This window comes from Pristiophorus japonicus, chromosome 1, assembly GCF_044704955.1.
Source record: "Pristiophorus japonicus isolate sPriJap1 chromosome 1, sPriJap1.hap1, whole genome shotgun sequence".
Lineage (NCBI taxonomy): Eukaryota > Metazoa > Chordata > Chondrichthyes > Pristiophoridae > Pristiophorus > Pristiophorus japonicus.
Window position 1 is genome coordinate 322,012,555 of NC_091977.1, and position 20,506 is coordinate 322,033,060.

Here is a 20,506-nt window from a genome sequence, read left to right on the forward strand (position 1 = left end):
TGGGCGGAATAGGCGGTCTCAAAGGCGGCAGATTCCACGGTCTGATTCTCCTGGTTTACTATAGCGTATCCAGAATTTCGTCTGCCTTCTGGGTCAATGGAAGAACTTCCGTCTACATACATAATACAGTCTGGATCTTCCATTGGTACATAACTAAATCCTCCCTGACTGATGTGGCCTCCTGAATTAAAGATAAACAATCATGACTGGGTTCTTCCTCATCTTGGGGTGGCTCGGTAAGAAAACAGGCCGGATTGATGGCAGTACAGTGCCGAAAGGTCAGCCTTGGATTATTTAGTAGGTAGATCTCATATCTACTTTGCCTAGCCATGGTAAGATGTTGAGTCTGCAGTTGACCCAAGAGGACAGCTACGGAGTGAGAGGTATATACAACAATATCCTGCTTAAGGGTAAGGTTGGCAGCAGATTGTAGATAGCAGTTAATATTTGAGTACATACGGGGTGTTCCAAGGCAACGGGGTCTATTTTAGAAGAGTAGTAAGCAACAGGCCTATGTTTATCCCCGTGTTTCTGAGTTAAGACAGCGGTAGCACAATCTTTCATGATCGTACAATACAGTTGAAAGGGACGGTCGTAGAGGGGCCGTCCCAAAGCCGGAGCTTGCAGCAGGGCTGTTTTTAGTTCCTTAAAGGCTTGGATGTCTGTGGTTTCTATTTTAAAGCTGCCTTCCTTGGTAGTGTACGGTGTGAGTTGCTTGCTCATCAGGGCAGCATTAGGAATCCAGGATCTACAGTAATTTATCATCCCCAACCACTGCCGCATTTGTCTAGCCGTGCTAGGGACTGAAAACTGGCAGATGGGTTTGATTCGACATGCCTCCAAGGCTCGGTGGGTGCCTGATAAAATGATCCCAAGAAATTTGACTTGAGACTGGCCAATTTTGACCTTTGACGGGGATACTATGTATCCCAGGGAGGACAAGTAATTCAATAACTGATTAGCATCCTCTCTATTACTTGGTTCATCTATGCTGGATACCAGTAAATCGTCCACATACTGAATTAAAGTAGATCCCTTAGTCAGCGTGAGAGATTGTAACTGTTTCTGCAGGCACCTTGAGAATAAGGTTGGAGAGTGGATGAACCCTTGGGGAAGTCTAGTCCAGGTATATTGCTGTCCCTGATAAGTGAAGGCAAATAGGTACTGACTCGCCTGGGCTAGCGGTAAAGCGAAGAAGGCGTGTTGGAGGTCTATTATTGTGAAGATCTTGGCGTCTGCTGGGATTAAAGACAGTATCTGTGCTGGGTTGGGAACCAAAGCGTGCAGGGGCTGGACAATAGCATTGATAGCTCGAAGGTCTTGGACTAAACGGTATTCTTTTGGTCTGCCTGGCTTAGGCACTGCCAGTATAGGAGTATTACACTGGGACTGGCATCGGACCAAAATCCCCTGTTCCATTAGCCCCTTAATCAGTCGGTGGATATTGCCTGTGATTTCAGTGGGTACTGTTGGATAGAGGGCCAGTCCACATTGCCCTTCACTGGGATCTCAATCGGATCAATGGGAGTATAACCCACATGGGAGGGGTCCTCTGCCCACACATGAGGATCCACATAGTCAGGTATGTCAGAGCCAGTATGATGCTGTAGAGTCGTTAAGACTTTCTCGGGGTCCCCATGAAATTGGACTGTTCGGCCATGTTTTATGATTTGCACATCCCGGCTGGTAGGGTCAGCCTCATCTATGGCCTTGTGTACCATCACTCCCAAATCTTTAGCATGGTGAGGGGCTAATGCTTCACGAGCAATATGCGGTGCCATTGTTAGGGGCTGTTTCCACAGATTCTTATCCATTTCCACAAAATCTGCCTTTCCTTCCGGTCCAGTCACTCTAGCCCTTAATAGAATTCCCTTCACTTCCCCTTCGTGATCCTGATAAAAGTTCTGCAGGTCCTGATTCCTTCCGCTGGGATCGTATGCTAGGGTTACGTGATAGGGTGCCTGCGGCAGGTCCAGAGACCACCACTGAGGGGTTCTAGTGGTATAATACTGCCGCTTAAGGGTTCCCTGTTTTACAATAATCCCATCATCTCCACACTCCAAATGCAACTGGAATTTGCAGAGGAGGTCTCTAGCCATCAAGTTACAGTCCAGATTGGTAGTGATGACAAATCGATGTTCTACTGATTCTTCCTGGTAACCCACTTTAACCGGTTCTGACACCGGGAATGTCGAGATTTGTCCCAGGAATCCTGAAAGTTCCTGTGTTTCAGTAGAGGCAGGGAGTTTAAGCTTTGATTGTACAGAAGACATGAAGGCTCCCGTATCTATCAAAAAGGGTTGCCACTCATTCAGAATTTTTAACAATATCATTGGCTCGTCGTCCGGGGAGGATCCCTGCACAATCAAGCTGCGTAGTCCATCAGGGGACAATTGACCAAAGGGGTTGTTCTGGGAGAAGTTAGTGTAAGATCCTCCTCTTCCCCCCCTTGCCCCCCTCCTCTTCCTCCTCTTCCTTTTCAATGCTGACGGTAGGGGCAATTTTTATTCCAATGTCCTTCCTGCCCACAATTAAAACATCCATCTCGTCTTTCCCAGCCCCGACCTCTTCCCATACCATGCCGGGGACAATAGGGAGGTTTATTAGCAGGGCTCGGGCCGTTTGGTTGTTTAGTATAACCGTATCCTTGCTTATCCATCCAATCCTGTATGCAACACTGCGGTTCTATTGATCCTTCCTCCCGAGATGGCTCTTCTTTTCTAGTCACGTATTCAGTCTTGACCCGGGTTAGGGCGCACCTCCCCCCTCCCCTTTCTTTTCCTGCCAATAATATCTAACCGCCCTTTCCATCTGGGCTTTACTGTTATCTGCCCAATTCATATTATTTGTCCGGATAGCGTGAGCAATCGAATAGGGCAGGCACTGAAGTAGGATAGTGCAGAATTGAGGAGAATCCTCTCCTGCCCTGAAGGCATTATCTCCTGATTGACTCCCGTATATTTCAATCGGCAGTTTCTTCACGCTTGGGTTTAGTTTCTAATACTGTGGCCATACTGATGGGCTTCTGAAGGGTCATGGTGAGAGAATTGAAGATAGCATTTAGGCGATCCTGGATATCGTTAGGGTGAGCAACCAACAATGCATCATGAGTAGCACGTCCTAGGTGAGTTAGAAATCGGGTGTGTTCAGTTGGGCTCAAGGTTTGCTTTACCAAGGCCCACAGGTCCCTTGATTCTGCATTATAAACTGAAATAGTTGTTCGAAGATCACATAGACATCTATAGTGGGGTGGTCTGCAGCTTGTTGTGCATCAGGGTTTGGCATTGGTCTGACAGGGAATTGGTGTCGGGACTTTGGGATCTTGGAAATCATTTCTAGGTCGGAGGATGTTTCAGAGCTGTCTGACTGCTTGACAGTTCTGCGTCTCGATCGGCGGGGGTGTTTGCTATGTCTTTCACAACTTGACTAGAAGATTTACGGGACTGTCTGTGATATCGAGATATAGTTCTGCCCTTTCGAGTGTGAGATCTGGTCCTTTCGGCTATATTGCTTGTGAACTGGGGATCCGAATCGCTATCAGAGGATGATGAGTCAGTTTGCGTTTGTTGCTTTGTTGGTATGGGGTTATTTTTAACTCCTCTCGCCGGAGTGTAAGGTGGAGGGTGTTTGGAAGAGGACTGGAGCAAGGGGCCAGGGGGTGCGGGAGGCACCGTTGGGCGCTGAGTCAGTGACCACTCATCAATTTCATCATCAGCCTCGGTTAACACAAGGCCAGCCATTTGACTACGTAGTCGGTCAATACCTTTCTCAGAGGATCTCTTAGTAAGTTTCTCGTGCGCACATTCTTTTATTAAGACGTCTACAGTTTTAACATGTGTTCCCTCTGTCAATGAGAGTCTTAATTTAATAGCATTTATTTGCCAACTTGACAGAAGTGATGCATCTTTTAATTTTTGACAATAGTGTCGCCATGTTGCAATTAAATTTTTGTCCCCTTTTCCTCGTCCCCTTCTCCAAATTAATCCCTGTGCTTTTTTTGCTACCTCTACGCTTCTAGTGCCACCTAGAGGCCACTGGTCATCTCCTAATAACTTGTTCAGGGCTCCTGATAATTTTCTAAAGTCTTCAGCTCTTTCAGGGAATTCCTCACATAACTTTTGTAGCGGACTATCTGCATCCGTTGTTTTATCCAACTGATTACCCATTTTCACGCTGCCCCTCGTATTACCGTGTCGTTACGCGTTCGCGTCGTCGTGCGATTTGAACAAACTTAAAATAAACACAGACTTTACTGAAATTAACACTGACTTTGAACAAACTCAAAATAAACAGACTTTACTAAAGCATCAAACAGGAAATTAGGAGTGCATGCAATAAAGGTGCAGCAGTTATAATGGGTGACTTTAATATGCACATAGATTGGGCTAGCCAAACTGGAAGCAATACGGTGGAGGAGGATTTCCTGGAATGCATAAGGGATGGTTTTCTAGACCAATATGTCGAGGAACCAACTAGGGGGGAGGCCATCTTAGACTGGGTGTTGTGTAATGAGAGAGGATTAATTAGCAATCTCATTGTGCGAGGCCCCTTGGGGAAGAGTGACCATAATATGGTGGAATTCTGCATTAGGATGGAGAATGAAACAGTTAATTCAGAGACCATGGTCCAGAACTTAAAGAAGGGTAACTTTGAAGGTATGAGGCATGAATTGGCTAAGATAGATTGGCTAATGATACTTAAGGGGTTGACTGTGGATGGGCAATGGCAGACATTTAGAGAACGCATGGATGAATTACAACAATTGTACATTCCTGTCTGGCGTAAAAATAAAAAAGGGAAGGTGGCTCAACCGTGGCTATCTAGGGAAATCAGGGATAGTATTAAAGCCAAGGAAGTGGCATACAAATTGGCCAGAAATAGCAGCGAACCTGGGGATTGGGAGAAATTTAGAACTCAGCAGAGGAGGACAAAGGGTTTGATTAGGGTAGGGAAAATGGAGTACGAGAAGAAGCTTGCAGGGAACATTAAGGCGGATTGCAAAAGTTTCTATAGGTATGTAAAGAGAAAGAGGTTAGTAAAGACAAACGTAGGTCCCCTGCAGTCAGAATCAGGGGAAGTCATAACGGGGAACAAAGAAATGGCAGACCAATTGAACAAGTACTTTGGTTCAGTATTCACTAAGGAGGACACAAACAACCTTCCGGATATAAAAGTGGTCAGAGGGTCTATTAAGGAGGAGGAACTGAGGGAAATCTTTATTAGTCGGGAAATTGTGTTGGGGAAATTGATGGGATTGAAGGCCGATAAATCCCCAGGGCCTGATGGACTGCATCCCAGAGTACTTAAGGAGGTGGCCTTGGAAATAGCGGATGCATTGACAGTCATTTTCCAACATTCCATTGACTCTGGATCAGTTCCTATCGAGTGGAGGGTAGCCAATGTAACCCCACTTTTTAAAAAAGGAGGGAGAGAGAAAGCAGGGAATTATAGACCGGTCAGCCTGACCTCAGTAGTGGGTAAAATGATGGAATCAATTATTAAGGATGTCATAGCAGCGCATTTGGAAAATGGTGACATGATAGGTCCAAGTCAGCATGGATTTGTAAAAGGGAGATCATGCTTGACAAATCTTCTGAAATTTTTTGAGGATGTTTCCAATAAAGTGGACAAAGGAGTACCAGTTGATGTGGTATATTTGGACTTTCAGAAGGCTTTCGACAAGGTCCCACACAGGAGATTAATGTGCAAAGTTAAAGCACATGGGATTGGGGGTAGTGTGCTGACGTGGATTGAGAACTGGTTGTCAGACAGGAAGCAAAGAGTAGGAGTAAATGGGTACTTTTCGGAATGGCAGGCAGTGACTCGTGGGGTACCGCAGGGTTCTGTGCTGGGGCCCCAGCTGTTTACATTATACATTAATGATTTAGACGAAGGGATTAAATGTAGTATCTCCAAATTTGCGGATGACACTAAATTGGGTGGCAGTGTGAGCTGCGAGGAGGATGCTATAAGGCTACAGAGTGACTTGGATAGGTTAGGTGAGTGGGCAAATGCGTGGCAGATGAAGTATAATGTGGATAAATGTGAGGTTATCCACTTTGGTGGTAAAAACAGAGAGACAGACTATTATCTGAATGGTGACAGATTAGGAAAAGGGAAGGTGCAACGAGACCTGGGTGTCATGGTACATCAGTCATTGAAGGTTGGCATGCAGGTACAGCAGGCGGTTAAGAAAGCAAATGGCATGTTGGCCTTCATAGCGAGGGGATTTGAGTACAGGGGCAGGGAGGTGTTGCTACAGTTGTACAGGGCCTTGGTGAGGCCACACCTGGAGTATTGTGTACAGTTTTGGTCTCCTAACTTGAGGAAGGACATACTTGCTGTTGAGGGAGTGCAGCGAAGATTCACCAGACTGATTCCCGGGATGGTGGGACTGACCTATCAAGAAAGACTGAATCAACTGGGCTTGTATTCACTGGAGTTCAGAAGAGTGAGAGGGGACCTCATAGAAACGTTTAAAATTCTGACGGGTTTGGACAGGTTGGATGCAGGAAGAATGTTCCCAATGTTGGGGAAGTCCAGAACCAGGGGTCACAGTCTAAGGATAAGGGGTAAGCCATTTAGGACCGAGATAAGGAGAAACTTCTTCACCCAGAGAGTGGTGAACCTGTGGAATTCTCTACCACAGGAAGTAGTTGAGGCCAATTCACTAAATATATTCAAAAGGGAGTTAGATGAAGTCCTTACGACTCGGGGGATCAAGGGGTATGGCGTGAAAGCAGGAAGTGGGTACTGAAGTTTCATGTTCAGCCATGAACTCGTTGAATGGCGGTGCAGGCTAGAAGGGCTGAATGGCCTGCTCCTGCACCTATTTTCTATGTTTCTATGTTTCTAACACTGACTTCCGCGTCGCCCCGCGGTTCGCGTCGCCGCGCGATTTGAAACACTTAAAATAAACAGACTCTACTAAAGCTAAATGATTTCCGCGTCGCCCCGCGGTTCGCGTTGCCGCGCGATTTGAAACACTTAAAATAAACACAGACTTACTGAAACCAGCACTGACTTTGGCATCACTCCGCGGTTCGCGTTGCTGCGCATTCGCGTTGGCCCACGTTCACTCTGCCGCGCACTCGCGCCACCGCACGTCCCACGCCGCTACGCGTTTCAGCCTGCTGCGCGTCTGCGTCGGCCCACGTTCACTCGGCCGCGCGCTCGCGCCGCCGCACGTCCCCCGCCGCTGCGCGTTCGCGCCACCGCGCACTTATCTAGCCCTACCTTTCAAGTTGCTGCGTGATTTAAATTCAATCAGTGCCTAGGCGGGCCAAGTGATATACGAGGTCGACGTCACACCTGACTTGAACACCTATCCTCTATTTAATTCCCCATAAGCCTTACTTAATACCCAGTGAGCCTAATTTTCTAAATTTGATTTCTTATGAGCCTTATTTAATTTCTTTTAGTCTCCAAATTTCCCTATCCTTTCGCGTCACTGCGCAGTTTAAATCCAATCAGTCAATGAAAGCCCTAATTTAATGGAGTTTTTCTGCCAACTGGACAGGAGTGATTTTTTTTTTAGACTGCAGTGGAATTTTTCTCATAATTTAAAATCTCAGAACATTTTTTTTTCAGCACCTATTTAGTACGTTACTTTTTTTTTGTCTTTTCCATAACTAGAGAGAAGTCTGGCACGTAGGCTGTGGACTGCTTTTCGTTATCTCAATTGTTCCAGCCTCAAGGTCGTGTTGTTTAATATATATTTTTTTTGAATCCTTTTGAATCCATCTCAGTTGTTTTGCTGTGCCTTCTCTGAATGTTTTCTTTCGACAAGTAAGTGAGCATGTTAAATCCTTTTTTTTTAACCACCGGGACCATGTAATTTTTTCTTTTTTTTTTTACTCAACAAACCTATCCTTTCGCGTCTCCTGACTCCGTAACTTATCATCCGAATATACGTAATTCAATAAGGTTCACACTCTTAAACTTCCCACATACAGGACAACACTACGAAGGGTTTAAAAAAAACTTTCATTCTGTTTGAAAAAGTAGGTGGAGATAAAACAAACCACAACTCCCCGGCTTTTTTTTTACACAGTAAAAATCACACAAGCATTTCTCATTTAAACAGACGTTCACAAGAGTCTCTTTTTTTCTTTCCTATTAATTTTTGGATCCATGATTGATCATCTATCCCTATCTAGTTCTAACTATAACCTATCTTTCCAAGTCGCCGCTTGGTTTGCATCACCGCGCAATTTCCCTATCTCTATCCCTATTCTAAGTTTGAAAGGTATTCACCAGATTGTCCTGGATCTCGTTCAGACACTACCTGAGAACCAGCGAGTGGCTAAACTTTCCTCAGACTTTTGAAACCGGGGGAAACTGGAGCAGTATTGAAATCATACTCACTCCAGTGGCCACTTTCCCCTCGTCTCGTCCAAGGCTAGTCTGGCTCTTAATTCGCAAGTTTTCGCCAGTCGTCCGTTGAGATCCCACTTCTGACACCAAATGTTGATTTCTGGATTCTTTTACCTCAATCTGGTTCAGCAAAATTACTGAAACGAATACCGTTTGTGCTTTAAACAAAGCAAGCTTTTATTTAAAAAGCAAATCCCGATCGGGGACTTTATCAGACGGAAGGAATGCAAGTCTGTTCGAACGCACCCACTTCCTACGGACAAAGTGACGTTACATTGTAAAGGGACGATGGTTATACATTTTCGGCAAAAGATAACGATAGGGCTAGAGTGACATCCTTGTTCAACCTATCTCTTTTGATCCCTCTTTCCCTTTGTCCACTCATAAGCCGACCTAAGTATGGTCTGATTTTAAACAAAGACCTTCTGTTAATGTTTCAGGTTAATAACATGATTTAATAAGACCTTGAGGTTTTTCTGCAAGCTGTGGGTTTTGTTTCAATATGTGTTAGTGTTGTAACATTTTGCAGTCTCGAGTCTGAGATGTCATGGCTATTCCTCCATGAATTCTTTGTTAGCTTATACTGTCCCTATACAATTCCCACGTTCTCAACTTCAATGTCTCTATACATTTTTAAACATTCACAATCTGCCCATTGATTTCCCACAGCAGTTGAAAGGAACATGTGGTAAGGCTCTCACTAGACCACTCGCTAAGGAGGAGTGAAATGTCAGCTGATGTTCCTCCTTGCATTCAAAATAAAGCCACAAATGCGCCATTACTGATCTTGCTGTGGAACTCAATCTTGAGCAACATGTATAACAAAGTATCTCCCATTTTCTGGAAACATTGTGGAAGTGGGGGCTCTTATCTTCCACGCGCTCTTGGGAGTGCTTAAAACAGCGCAATGTTGGCACCATCACCTCTGATTCAGAATGTCATGAATTCCTCCATGGCCTCTCCCTTCCCTATCTCTGTAATCCCCTTCAGCCTCACAACCCTCCCCCCCACCCCCCCCCCCGGCCCTAGATGTCTGCACTCCTCAAATTCTATTCTCTTGAGCATCCCTGATTACAACTGCTCAATCATTAGTGGTTGTGCCTTCAGCTGCCTGGGCCCTAAGCCCTGGAACTCCCTCCCTAAACCCCTCCGCCTCTCTCCCCCTTTTTTCTCCTATAAGACACTCCTTAAAATCTACCTCTTTGACCAAGCTCATCTGCCATAATTTCTTCTTGTGTGGCTCAGTGTTAAATTTATTTGTTTTGTCTTGTAAAACTCCTGTTAAAGTCACTATATAAATACAAGTTGTTGTTGTTGAATTTAAGTCCCACTCCAGAAACTTGACTCCATCATCTAGGTTAATACTTCAGTACAGTAGTGAGGGAGTGATACATTGTTGGAGGTGCCATCTTTTGGATGAGACATTAAACCGAGACCCACTCTGCCCTTTCAGAACATTAAAAAAAATCCCATGGCACTATTCAAAGAAAAGCTGTGAGTTCCCTCGGGTGTCCTGGCCAACGTCATTTATCCCTCGACCAACATCATAAAAAGAGAACATCTGGTCATTTATCTCGTTACTCTTTGAAGGAATTGCTGTTTTAAAATATTAAAAAGGATTTGATAGGGTAGATATGGAGGAACTATTTCCTGTGGTAGGAGAATCAAGAACAAAGGGACATGATCTTAAAATTAGAGCACGGCCATTCAGGATAGAAAGCAGGAAGCATTTTTCTATACGAAGTTGTAGTAAAAATCTGAAATTCAACAATTTTTGGGACATCCTGAAGACGTGATAAGAAACATAGAAAATAGGTGCAGGAGTAAGTCTTTCGGTCCTTCGAGCCTGCACCACCATTCAGTAAGATCATGGCTGATCATTCACCTCAGTACCCCTTTCCTGCTTTCTCTCCATATCCCTTCAGCTGTAAGGGCCGTATCTAACTCCCTCTTGAATATATCCAATGAACTGGCATCAACAACTCCCTGCGGTAGAGAATTCTGAGTGAAGAAGTTTCTCCTCATCTCGGTCCTAAATGGCTTACCCCTTATCCTTAGACTATGACCCCTGGTTCTGGACTTCCCCAACATCGGGAACATTCTTCCTGCATCTAACTTGTCCAGTCCCGTCAGAATTTTATGTTTCTATGAGATCCCCTCTCATCCTTCTAAACTCCAGTGAATAAAGGCCCAGTCGATCCAGTCTCTCCTCATATATGTCAGTCCTGCCATCCCGGGAATCAGTCTGGTGAACCTTCGCTGTACTCCCTCAATAGCAAGAATGTCCTTCCTCCGATTAGGAGACCAAAACTGAACACAATATTCCAGGTGAGGCCTCACCAAGGCCCTGTACAACTGCAGTAAGACCTCCCTGATCCTATACTCAAATCCCCTAGCTATGAAGGCCAACATACCATTTGCCGCCTTCACCGCCTGCTGCACCTAAATGCCAACTTTCAATGACTGATGTACCATGACACCCAGGTCTCGTTGCACCTCCCCTTTTCCTAATCTGCTGCCATTCAGATAATATTCTGCCTTCGTGTTTTTGCCACCAAAGTGGATAACCTCACATTTATCCACATTATACTGCATTTGCCCACTCGCCTAACCTGTCCAAGTCACCCTGCAGCCTCTTGGTGTCCTCCTCACAGCTCACACCGCCACCCAGCTTGGTGTCATCTGCAAACTTGGAGATATTACACTCCATTCCTTCTTCTAAATCATTGATGTATATTGTAAATAGCTGGGGTCCCAGCACTGAGCCCTGCGGCACCCCACTAGTCACTGCCTGCCATTCTGAAAAGGACCCGTTTATCCCGTCTCTCTGCTTCCTGTCTGCCAACCAGTTCTCTATCCACGTCAATACATTACCTCCAATACCATGTGCTTTAATTTTGCACACCAATCTCTTGTGTGGGACCTTGTAAAAAGCCTTTTGAAAGTCCAAATACACCACATCCACTTGTTCTCCCTTGTCCACTCTGCTAGTTACATCCTCAAAAAATTCTAGAAGATTTGTCGAGCATGATTTCCCTTCCATAAATCCATGCTGACTTGGACCGATCCTGTCACTGCTTTCCAAATGCGCTGCTATTTCAACTTTTATAATTGATTTCAACATTTTCCCCACTACTAATGTCAGGCGAACTGGTCTATAATTCCCCATTTTCTCTCTCCCTCCTTTTTTAAAAAGTGGTGTTACATTAGCTACCCTCCAGTCCATAGGAACTGATCCAGAGTCGATAGACTGTTGGAAAATGATCACCAATGCATCCGCTATTTCTAGGCTACTTCTTAAGTACTCTGGGATGCAGACTATCAGGCCCCGGGGATTTATCGGCCCTCAATCCCGTCAATTTCCGTAACACAATTTCCCACCTAATAAGGATTTCCTTCAGTACCTCCTTCTCGCTAGACCCTCGGTCCCCTAGTATTTCCGGAAGGTTGTTTGTGTCTTCCTTCGTGAAGCCAGAACCAAAGTATTTGTTCAACTGGTCTGCCATTTCTTTGTTCCCCATTATAAATTCACCTGAATCTGACTGCAAGGGACCTACGTTTCTTTTCAATAATCTTTTTCTCTTCACATATCTATAGAAGCTTTTGCAGTTTTTATGTTCCCAGCAAGCTTCCTCTCATACTCTATTTTCCCCCTCCTAATTAAACCCTTTGTCCTCCTCTGCTGAATTCTAAATTTCTCCCAGTTCTCAGGTTTGCTGCTTTTTCTGGCCAATTTATAAGCCTCTTCCTTTGATTTAACACTATCCTTAATTTCCCTTGTTAGCCACGGTTGAGCCACCTTCCCTGTTTTATATTTACTCCAGACAGGGATGTACAATTGTTAAAGTTCATCCATGTGATCTTTAAATGTTTGCCATTACCTATCCACCGTCAACCCTTTCAGTATCATACGGCAGTCTATTCTAGCCAATTCACGTCTCATACCATCGAAGTTACCTTTCCTTAAGTTCAGGACCCTAGTCTCTGAATTAACTGTCACTCTCCATCTTAATAAAGAATTCTACCATGTTATGGTCACTCTTTCCCAAGGGGCCTCGCACAACAAGATTGCAAATTAGTCCTTTCTCATTACACATCACCCAGTCTAGGATGTCCAGCCCTCTAGTTGGTTCCTCGACATACTGGTCTGGAAAACCATCCCTAATACACTCCAGGAAATCCTCCTCCACCGTATTGCTACCACTATGGTTAGCCCAATCGCTATGTAGATTAAAGTCGCCCATGATAACTGCTATACCTTTATTGCACACATCCCTAATTTCTTGTTTGATGCTGTCCCGAACCTCGCTACTACTGTTTGGTGGTCTGTACACAACTCCCACTAGCGTTTTCTGCCCTTTGGTATTCCGCAGCTCTACCCATACAGATTCCACATCATCCAAGCTAATGTCCTTCCTTACTATTAGTTAATTTCCTCTTTAACCAGCAATGCTACCCCACCTCCTTTTCCTTTCTGTCTATCCTTCCTGAATGTTGAATACTCCTGGATGTTGAGTTCCCAGCCTTGGTCACCCTGGAGCCATGTCTCTGTCATCCCGATTATATCATATTCGTTAATAGCTGTCTGCGCAGTTAATTCGTCACCTCATTACGAATTCTCCTCGCATTGAGGCACAGAGCCTTCAGGCTTGTCTTTTTAACACACTTTGCCTCTCTAGAATTTTGCTGTAATGTGGCCCTTTTTGATTTTTGCCTTGGGTTTCTCTGCCCTCCACTTTTACTTTTACTTATTTCTATCTTTTGCTGCTGCCCCCATTCTACTTTCCTCTGTCTCCCTGCATCGGTTCCCACCCCCCTGCCATATTAGTTGCTACATAAATGCAAGTTTTGATGCTTTTCTTAGAATACATTTTAAAGGCACTTCTATTCTTAGTTTTATATTTCTACGCTACATTTCCCGTTTGAAAAAAGTTCTTTCTTAGTTATCATGGCGTGCATAGTGTAATTTGCGTAAAAATGAAATTTTCACGTACCATTCCTGCTAACCTGTCTGCCTCTGTGTAGCATTGTTTGCACCTTTAGCAACTGCTGCTTTCCATATGTGTCATATGCTGTTACTTTACTGTAATATTCATGCGGTAGATTTTTGTATTGTTCAGATCATGCCTAGGTCTTCTGAGTTCTTGACACTGGACTGACTTTGTTATAGTGGCATGATTATGGCCTCTTTTGTAAATTGCGCTCTAGTCTCCTAAAAATGTGTTGCCATTTTTCCATTACGGCAGTTACCAGTGTATCCAGGCTAGACGTGTAAAGCAAGCTTATCTCACTTTATTGTGCCAATCTCCACAAGTTTTGCATACTATCTTTTCTGATCTCTTCTACATTTATACAGGTACTGGCTAAGTAGCCCATTTTCTGTTTGAGAACCGAGGATCAGTATTGTACATGTCATGATTGGCTCCTATTTTTTTTTCCATTTTCCGGAATTGCACGTCTCAAACTGTAGGTTCCTGCAATTTAATTAGGTTGTGAATTATGATTCAAAAAACACAGGAGAAATCATGGTTTTTAAAAACGGGAAATGTAGCTTAGAGATATAAAGCTAAGGATTGAAGGGCCCTTAAAATGTATTCTAAGAAAAGCATCAAAACTTTGGGTGTTTGTGTATTTTTAGCCAGAAAATAAAAAATAAGTTAACAAACTGTGACTCAGATTAGGAGAAAAAAAAGTTAGTGTTGGGAATAAAGCTTTGAAACCATATTCCACGAATAAATTACCAAACCTTTGTTGTAGCTCCAGTAGCAAATTCCATTTTTCAAGATGGTTTGAGACAGTAAAATAAAGGTCCCAAGTTTCCACAGGATAAAAAACGGGCGCCCCTCTGAGCTGGGCGCCTGTTTTTCGCGCCTAAAATGGCGCCAGAAAAAAAACGCGCTACTCTCGAGCGCTTTGCAGCTCCTTGTCTGTTTGGCGCGGCGCCCAGGGGGGCGAAGCCTACACTCGCACCGATTTTGTAAGTGGGAGGGGGCGGGTACTATTTAAATGAGTTTTTTTCCTGCCGGTAACGCTGCGCGTGCGCGTTGGAGCGTTCGCGCATGCTCAGTGTGAAAAAACATTGGCACTCGGCCATTTTTGTAGTTCTTTGTAGCTGCTTAATTTTTGAACATTTTTTAATAAAATCACATTGCCATCAGCACATCAGCACTGAGGCTACCCTTCTCACTGTCTCCTTCCCCTCCCTCCCCTCCGCGGCAACAAACGGCTCTCTCCTTCCCCTCCCTCCCCTCCCCTGCGCGGCAACAAGCCGCTGTCTCCTTCCCCTCCCTCCACAGCAACAAGCCGATGTCTCCTTCCCCTCCCTTCCCTCCCTCCCCTCCCTCCACGGCAACAAGCCGCTGTCTCCTTCCCCTCCCTCCCCTTCGTGGCAACAAGCCGCTGTCTCCTTCCCCTCCCTCCCCTCCCCTCCACGGCAACAAGCCGCTGTCTCCTTCCCCTCCCTCCCCTCCACAACAACAAACCGCTTTCTCCTCTCTTTCCTCCCCCCCCCCACCTCCCGCTCAGCGGCACGAACGGCTGCAAAATTCTCCCTGGCTGAAGCACTTTCACACAGGTAGGAAGATGGTTTATTTAATCTTTTCTTTGCTTATAAATGTTTATTCAGGTTGGATTTATTTGTATAATATTTGTATAAGTATAAATAAGGATTTATTGTAGAATTTAATGACTTCCCTTCCCCCCCCCCACCTCGTTCTGGACGCCTAATTTGTAACCTGCGCCTGATTTTTTTGTGTAGAACAGGTTTTTTCAGTTCTACAAAAATCTTCACTTGCTCCATTCTACTTTAGTTTGGAGTACGTTTTCACTGTGGAAACTTTGAAATCGGGCGTCAGTGGCCGGACACGCCCCCTTTTGAAGAAAAAATTCTGTTCCAAAGTAGAACTGTTGTACCTGACTAGAACTGCAGAAAAAAAAATGTGGAGAATTGCGATTTCTAAGATAGTCCGTTCTCCATCAGTTGCTCCTAAAAATCAGGCGCAAATCATGTGGAAACTTGGGCCCAAAGTCTGGGCTCATTAACTGATAAGTTATTAAATGTATCCAGGTAAGTATCTTGCTTGTTCTCACTAAAGAACTATAAGAATTGACTAATATTCTAAGTAATAAGTTGCATGAGAAATTAAAAAAAAGCTGAACAGGATTTTTCTATTCTGTGTTGCTATATTCAGAGTCTAATGTTGGTGACAGTTGATTTTACTAATCGTTGGATAGAACTGTGGTTCAGAAAGTTTAAAAAATAGTCCTGGTTGAAAAATAATTGCGATTGGTTCAGTGGCTAGCTATTAGTCAGCTTTTGCCGTTCTAAGTTTTTTTGAAAACAAAAATAGTTATCTTTCTTTCCTGAAAGTGGTGACTAAGTTAGTATATGGTTCCACGACCACTGGTAAGCTTCCAATACTGCGCTCAAATGGCCATTCTAAATGTGGTGGCTTGCACAGTGAGTCAAAGCGTGCTATTCAACCATAAGTGCCAAAGCCAGATGCTGTCCTTGACCAACATCCATTTTTTTTTTTTAATTTGAGAAATCAAAGTGAAGAGGCCACCTGTAGGATACCACCAAGGTTAAAAAAGGTAAAAGAGAAGACAAAGTCAATCAGAAAGTAGTGATTGGGTGACTCTGATCTTGGTTTTTAAATGCTTTTAAGATTTTTGGAGGAAGCAAAGACTTGAGAGATAAGTTCAAAAAAGAACTTGTAAGACTGATGAGAGGAGGAGCAGGAATGAAATAGGGTCTAATGAGCTTGATGTCTGAGGTGGCATAGATAGTACCCAGGCAAATCGAGATCTACCACCTATTTGGAAGATTCTATCTCTCCTTAAGGTGGGAAGGATGGCCCTCTGCCTAGCTCTCAGTGGTCAGATAAGGGATTTAAAATGCTTTTCTCTAAAGAAAATCACCAAGAATTAGGGAAGCTGCATAGGTTTTCAAACTGCGGCCCATAGACCTTTAGGGAATCTGAGAAGGTCAGCAAGGTCATAAAATATCTGCATCTGTCGTATCACTAGTACATATTTTCTGCGCTGATTATTCCTGTTCTCCTTTGGGTAGCTGACTCTGTCTTTGGAAATTGGGACAGGGATCCCTGTGAGTCAGTATTTGCAAATTGTTCCCCATACAGAAAAGTTTGATACCAATGTCCTATAGGGCCATTGCCCAACAGTATACATGGATTTGGAACTCACTGACTGACCCGCCCCCCCGGCCCAGGAATGGAAAGACTTGCTAATTTATGATACCTTCTTGGCTAAATAGCTTAAATGTCTCCAATCTTTCCTCATATCTCAGACCTCTAACAGCAGAGATAAGCCTTGTGATTCTTCTCTGCATTGCCTCTGGCACATGAATGTCGTGGGACCAGTGTGGTAATAGCTCCTGTCTTTTTTTAAGTTTCCCTCACTTTTTGTAGGCAAATGTGTGGCCCTTTGGTGTCTTGCCATAGGAACACTACTGAGATCAGGAAATATCAGGGGTCACTGTTATTATTGTCTATTCTCCAGTGTAGAGTGTATCAAAATGGTGGCATCAGATTTTACTATAGTAAACAGTTTTTATTTGTAACCCTGAAGTAACATTTTTCTTTAACTTTTATCTGCAGGTGAATGCAATGTGATCGAGCAACTGTCTGTGGGGGGTAGGGAACATCAGGAAGATCTAGATCATCAACTTTCAGTGACATTGATAGTTTCTGAAAGAAATTCCATTTTTTACCACTGACCATGGCCAGCAAAAGGAAGTCTAAAATTCCTTGCATGGTTCCTGCCAGTGAGACCCTGGACCAGGACCCAGATCTGGATATGATTGCAGATGTCGATGATGATCTTCCTCCAGATATTTCTGATGAGAGCTTGACAGTAGATGGTGCCGTAATCGACGATGAGAATATTCCTGAAAAGGAAGTGCAAGATACCCAAATCAAGAAGCTGGAAGGAGGCTATGAATGTAAATATTGTACTTTTGAAACGCAGGACTTAAATGAGTTTACAGTGCATGTTGATTCAAAGCACCCAAATGTTATTCTTAATCCATCCTACTTCTGTGTGGAATGTAATTTTACGACCAAAAGGTATGATACTCTTAATGACCACAATGCCAGATATCATTCAGGTGAAATAAATTTTAAGCTTAAAATGGTAAAACACAATAATCAAACTGTCTTTGAGCAAACTGTCGAAGAATACAATAGTAATGGTGTTTTTACAAATGAAGAGCTGGCAGAAAGCACTGACACTGCTACAGCAGGAATTTCAATAAGTAAAACTCCAATTATGAAGATGATGAAAAATAAAACTGAGACCAAAAGAATCTCTCTCTCTCCCAGTTTGGTAGATGAATTTACTGCTGGACAAGAAAATGATGATGAGACAACAGGGGCCAACTCAGCCTTGGGCTCTACCAATACCAATGAAATTTGCATTAACCAGGAAACAAATGAGGTAACACTTGATTCAGTAGGTGTAAGTCAAGTGATATCATCTCCAAATTCTAATTTAATTCCAAAAGTTATGATTCCTGCAAACAGCATTCCAACTTACAACACTAATATGGATGTAAATACTCACCTAGTGAATTCATTCAACAAATTTCCTTATCCCACACAGTCAGAAGTTGTAACACTAAAAACTCAGACGAAGTATGCAGAGGAGCAGATTAAAATCTGGTTCACTGCTCAGCGTCTCAAGCATGGCATCAGTTGGACCCCAGAGGAAGTGGAAGATGCCAAAAAGAAACTGTTCAATGGTACTGTGCATACTATACCACAAACAATTACAGTCATACCGGCACAGATTTCAACATCTGCTAATGGATTGCAGCAGATCCTTCAGCCTTGTCAGATAGTCGGCCAGCCAGGTATTGTCTTGGCACAGGTCGCCAGTACAAATGCAGTTGCTGGGAATTCTCCAATTACTGTGACCGTTGCAGGGGTTACAAATCAAATGCAGTGGCAAAAACGCAGAACACAAGACGGTGACGCAGGTCCTGAAGCAAAAAGGGCAAACAATACTCAGCTTTCTCACCTTGCTCCACAAGGAAGTTCTCTTAGTTCTGCCTCAGCCACGGATCCGTATGGTGTGCGCCTCAAAAAGACAAAAGAGCAACTGACAGAACTAAAAGCCAGCTTTAATAGAAATGCATTTCCCAGTGACACAGAGATCGCTAGAATTATACAAGTAACAGGCCTTTCGAGGGGTGACATTAAGAAGTGGTTCAGTGACACAAGATACAACCACAGGAATTCAAGGTGTAATCAAAATATCAATGTTGCCGAGGTCAGCAGCACTATCATTTTGGATTCAGGTGATGAAACAGCATCAGAGTCTCTTGTAGTAAATCAACAGCGCAAACATGGGTGGAATGCTTTCCCTGATTTTACGCCACAGAAGTTCAAAGAGAAAACTACAGAGCAGCTTCATCTCCTTGAAGAAAGTTTTCTTTTTAATCCATTTCCTACTGATGATGAGATTAACAAGCTAAGGACTGATACAAAACTCACCAGGAGGGAGATTGATGTCTGGTTCTGTGAACGAAGAAAAGCTAAAAGTTCAGAAGATAAAAATGAGGAGAATGAAAAAGCAATCGGAGGTGAAGTCGATATTAAATACAAAGACTCTGAAGGGGGACGTACCAAATCACATTATGGGCAAATTCATACCACATCTTTGGCGAGTGGCCTTGCAATACCAAGAGTTATGGCAGCTGCAGCTAGTAGGCTATATAAGAAAACTCCAGAGCAGTTACATCTCCTTAAAAGTGCATTTGTCAGCACACAGTGGCCATCCCCAAAGGAATATGACCGATTAGCAGCAGACAGTGGACTGGCCAGAACTGACATAGTAAGTTGGTTTGGAGATACCAGATATGCTTGGAAAAATGGCAACTTGAAATGGTACTATTACTATCAAAGTGGTAATGTGGACAGCCAAAATGGACAAACTCAAGTTTCCTCCAAAAAGAGTAAAGGTAGAGGTAGATCAAGAGGTAGACCACGAGGAAGAGGAAGGCCCAGAGGAAGTGGAAGGTCAAACAATTGGAGTGGAACATCAACCAGCAAAACATCTTCAAGCCATGCCTCTTCAGGGAAAAATATTCTTGAACAATATTACTTGAAACACAAATATTTAAATGAAGAGGACCTTGACGATCTTGTTGCAAGATCATGTATGAATTATGAAAGCATCAGGGAGTGGTTTCTACAAAGGCAAACAGAAGGTGGAATTTCTGAGAGCAATAACTCAGATGGACAGTACCCTGGTGACGATGAGAAGAATGAACCACTTGAAGAGGATGAAGATTGGCTCGGTGAAGAGAATGCTAGCCAGGAGGATGAAGATGATGCCTCTGATGCAAGTGGCAGCAGTGATGTATGGAAGCCTCCTTCACAAAAAGAAAATGAAGTAACTGAACCAGATGGTTAATTCTTGAGAGTTCCAACATATAAATGTGAGTTGTAGAGATAACCTTTTACATTCAGTTGAAATAGATCTAGAAACTGAAATTGGGAAATAATGCACCAATGTAATACTAAAAAGTAGTATAGTGGAATGTAATTTATCTAAACACTTTTGGTATTTCCCATTTGAATAAGTGACTCTACAATAGTCAGTTTTTGTCTGTCTTGGGGCAGGGGCTGGGAGCACATGGTCCGGGCTGAGTGTTGCACTGACCAATGGGCTATCGGGGCCCGTCCTGCCTCGCAACCAATCAGGGTGGGGAGCATTGGCGCGAATTTGAAAAGTTTGATTGACTCTGGGTCTACTTCAATGAGGAGGCGGCAGTGGATGCGATGGGGCCAATGGGTGCAGGCATGGGGGGCGGGGCCAAGAGTAGCGCATGGCGGGAGGGGGCCGGGGGAGGGGGGGGGGGGAAAGAGTGGGAGGGTGGACAGGAGGGAGGACATCAGCGTTGATTCTATAGACAAAGATGATAGTCTAAACAAGTACTGTTGCAATAAGATACTAATTTGACCACAAATGTGTTGCGGGTCTCTGCTAGTTACTCTTAATACCAATGTTGTATTCCATCAAACCATATTAATTCAGCACAGATATACATATCAACAAACAATGGGATTTATTTTATTTTTACATGGTTAAAATGGTATTTGGATAA

The 20,506-nt window shown here is 43.7% G+C and overlaps 1 protein-coding gene across 5 annotated transcripts in view; it reads left to right on the forward strand.

Annotated features, from left to right (window-relative positions):
- LOC139272602 (zinc fingers and homeoboxes protein 1-like) overlaps nt 1-20,506 on the forward strand; it is a 42,590-nt gene that overhangs the window by 12,376 nt on the left and 9,708 nt on the right. For all 5 annotated transcript variants that reach the window (XR_011594916.1, XM_070888689.1, XM_070888694.1 and 2 more), the window contains one exon: nt 16,995-19,837. Coding sequence is in view for 4 of the 5 variants with exons in the window: in XM_070888689.1 (XP_070744790.1) it covers nt 17,116-19,812 (2,697 nt within the window). In the remaining variant the exon portion in view is untranslated. The remainder of the gene's footprint in view (nt 1-16,994; nt 19,838-20,506) is intronic.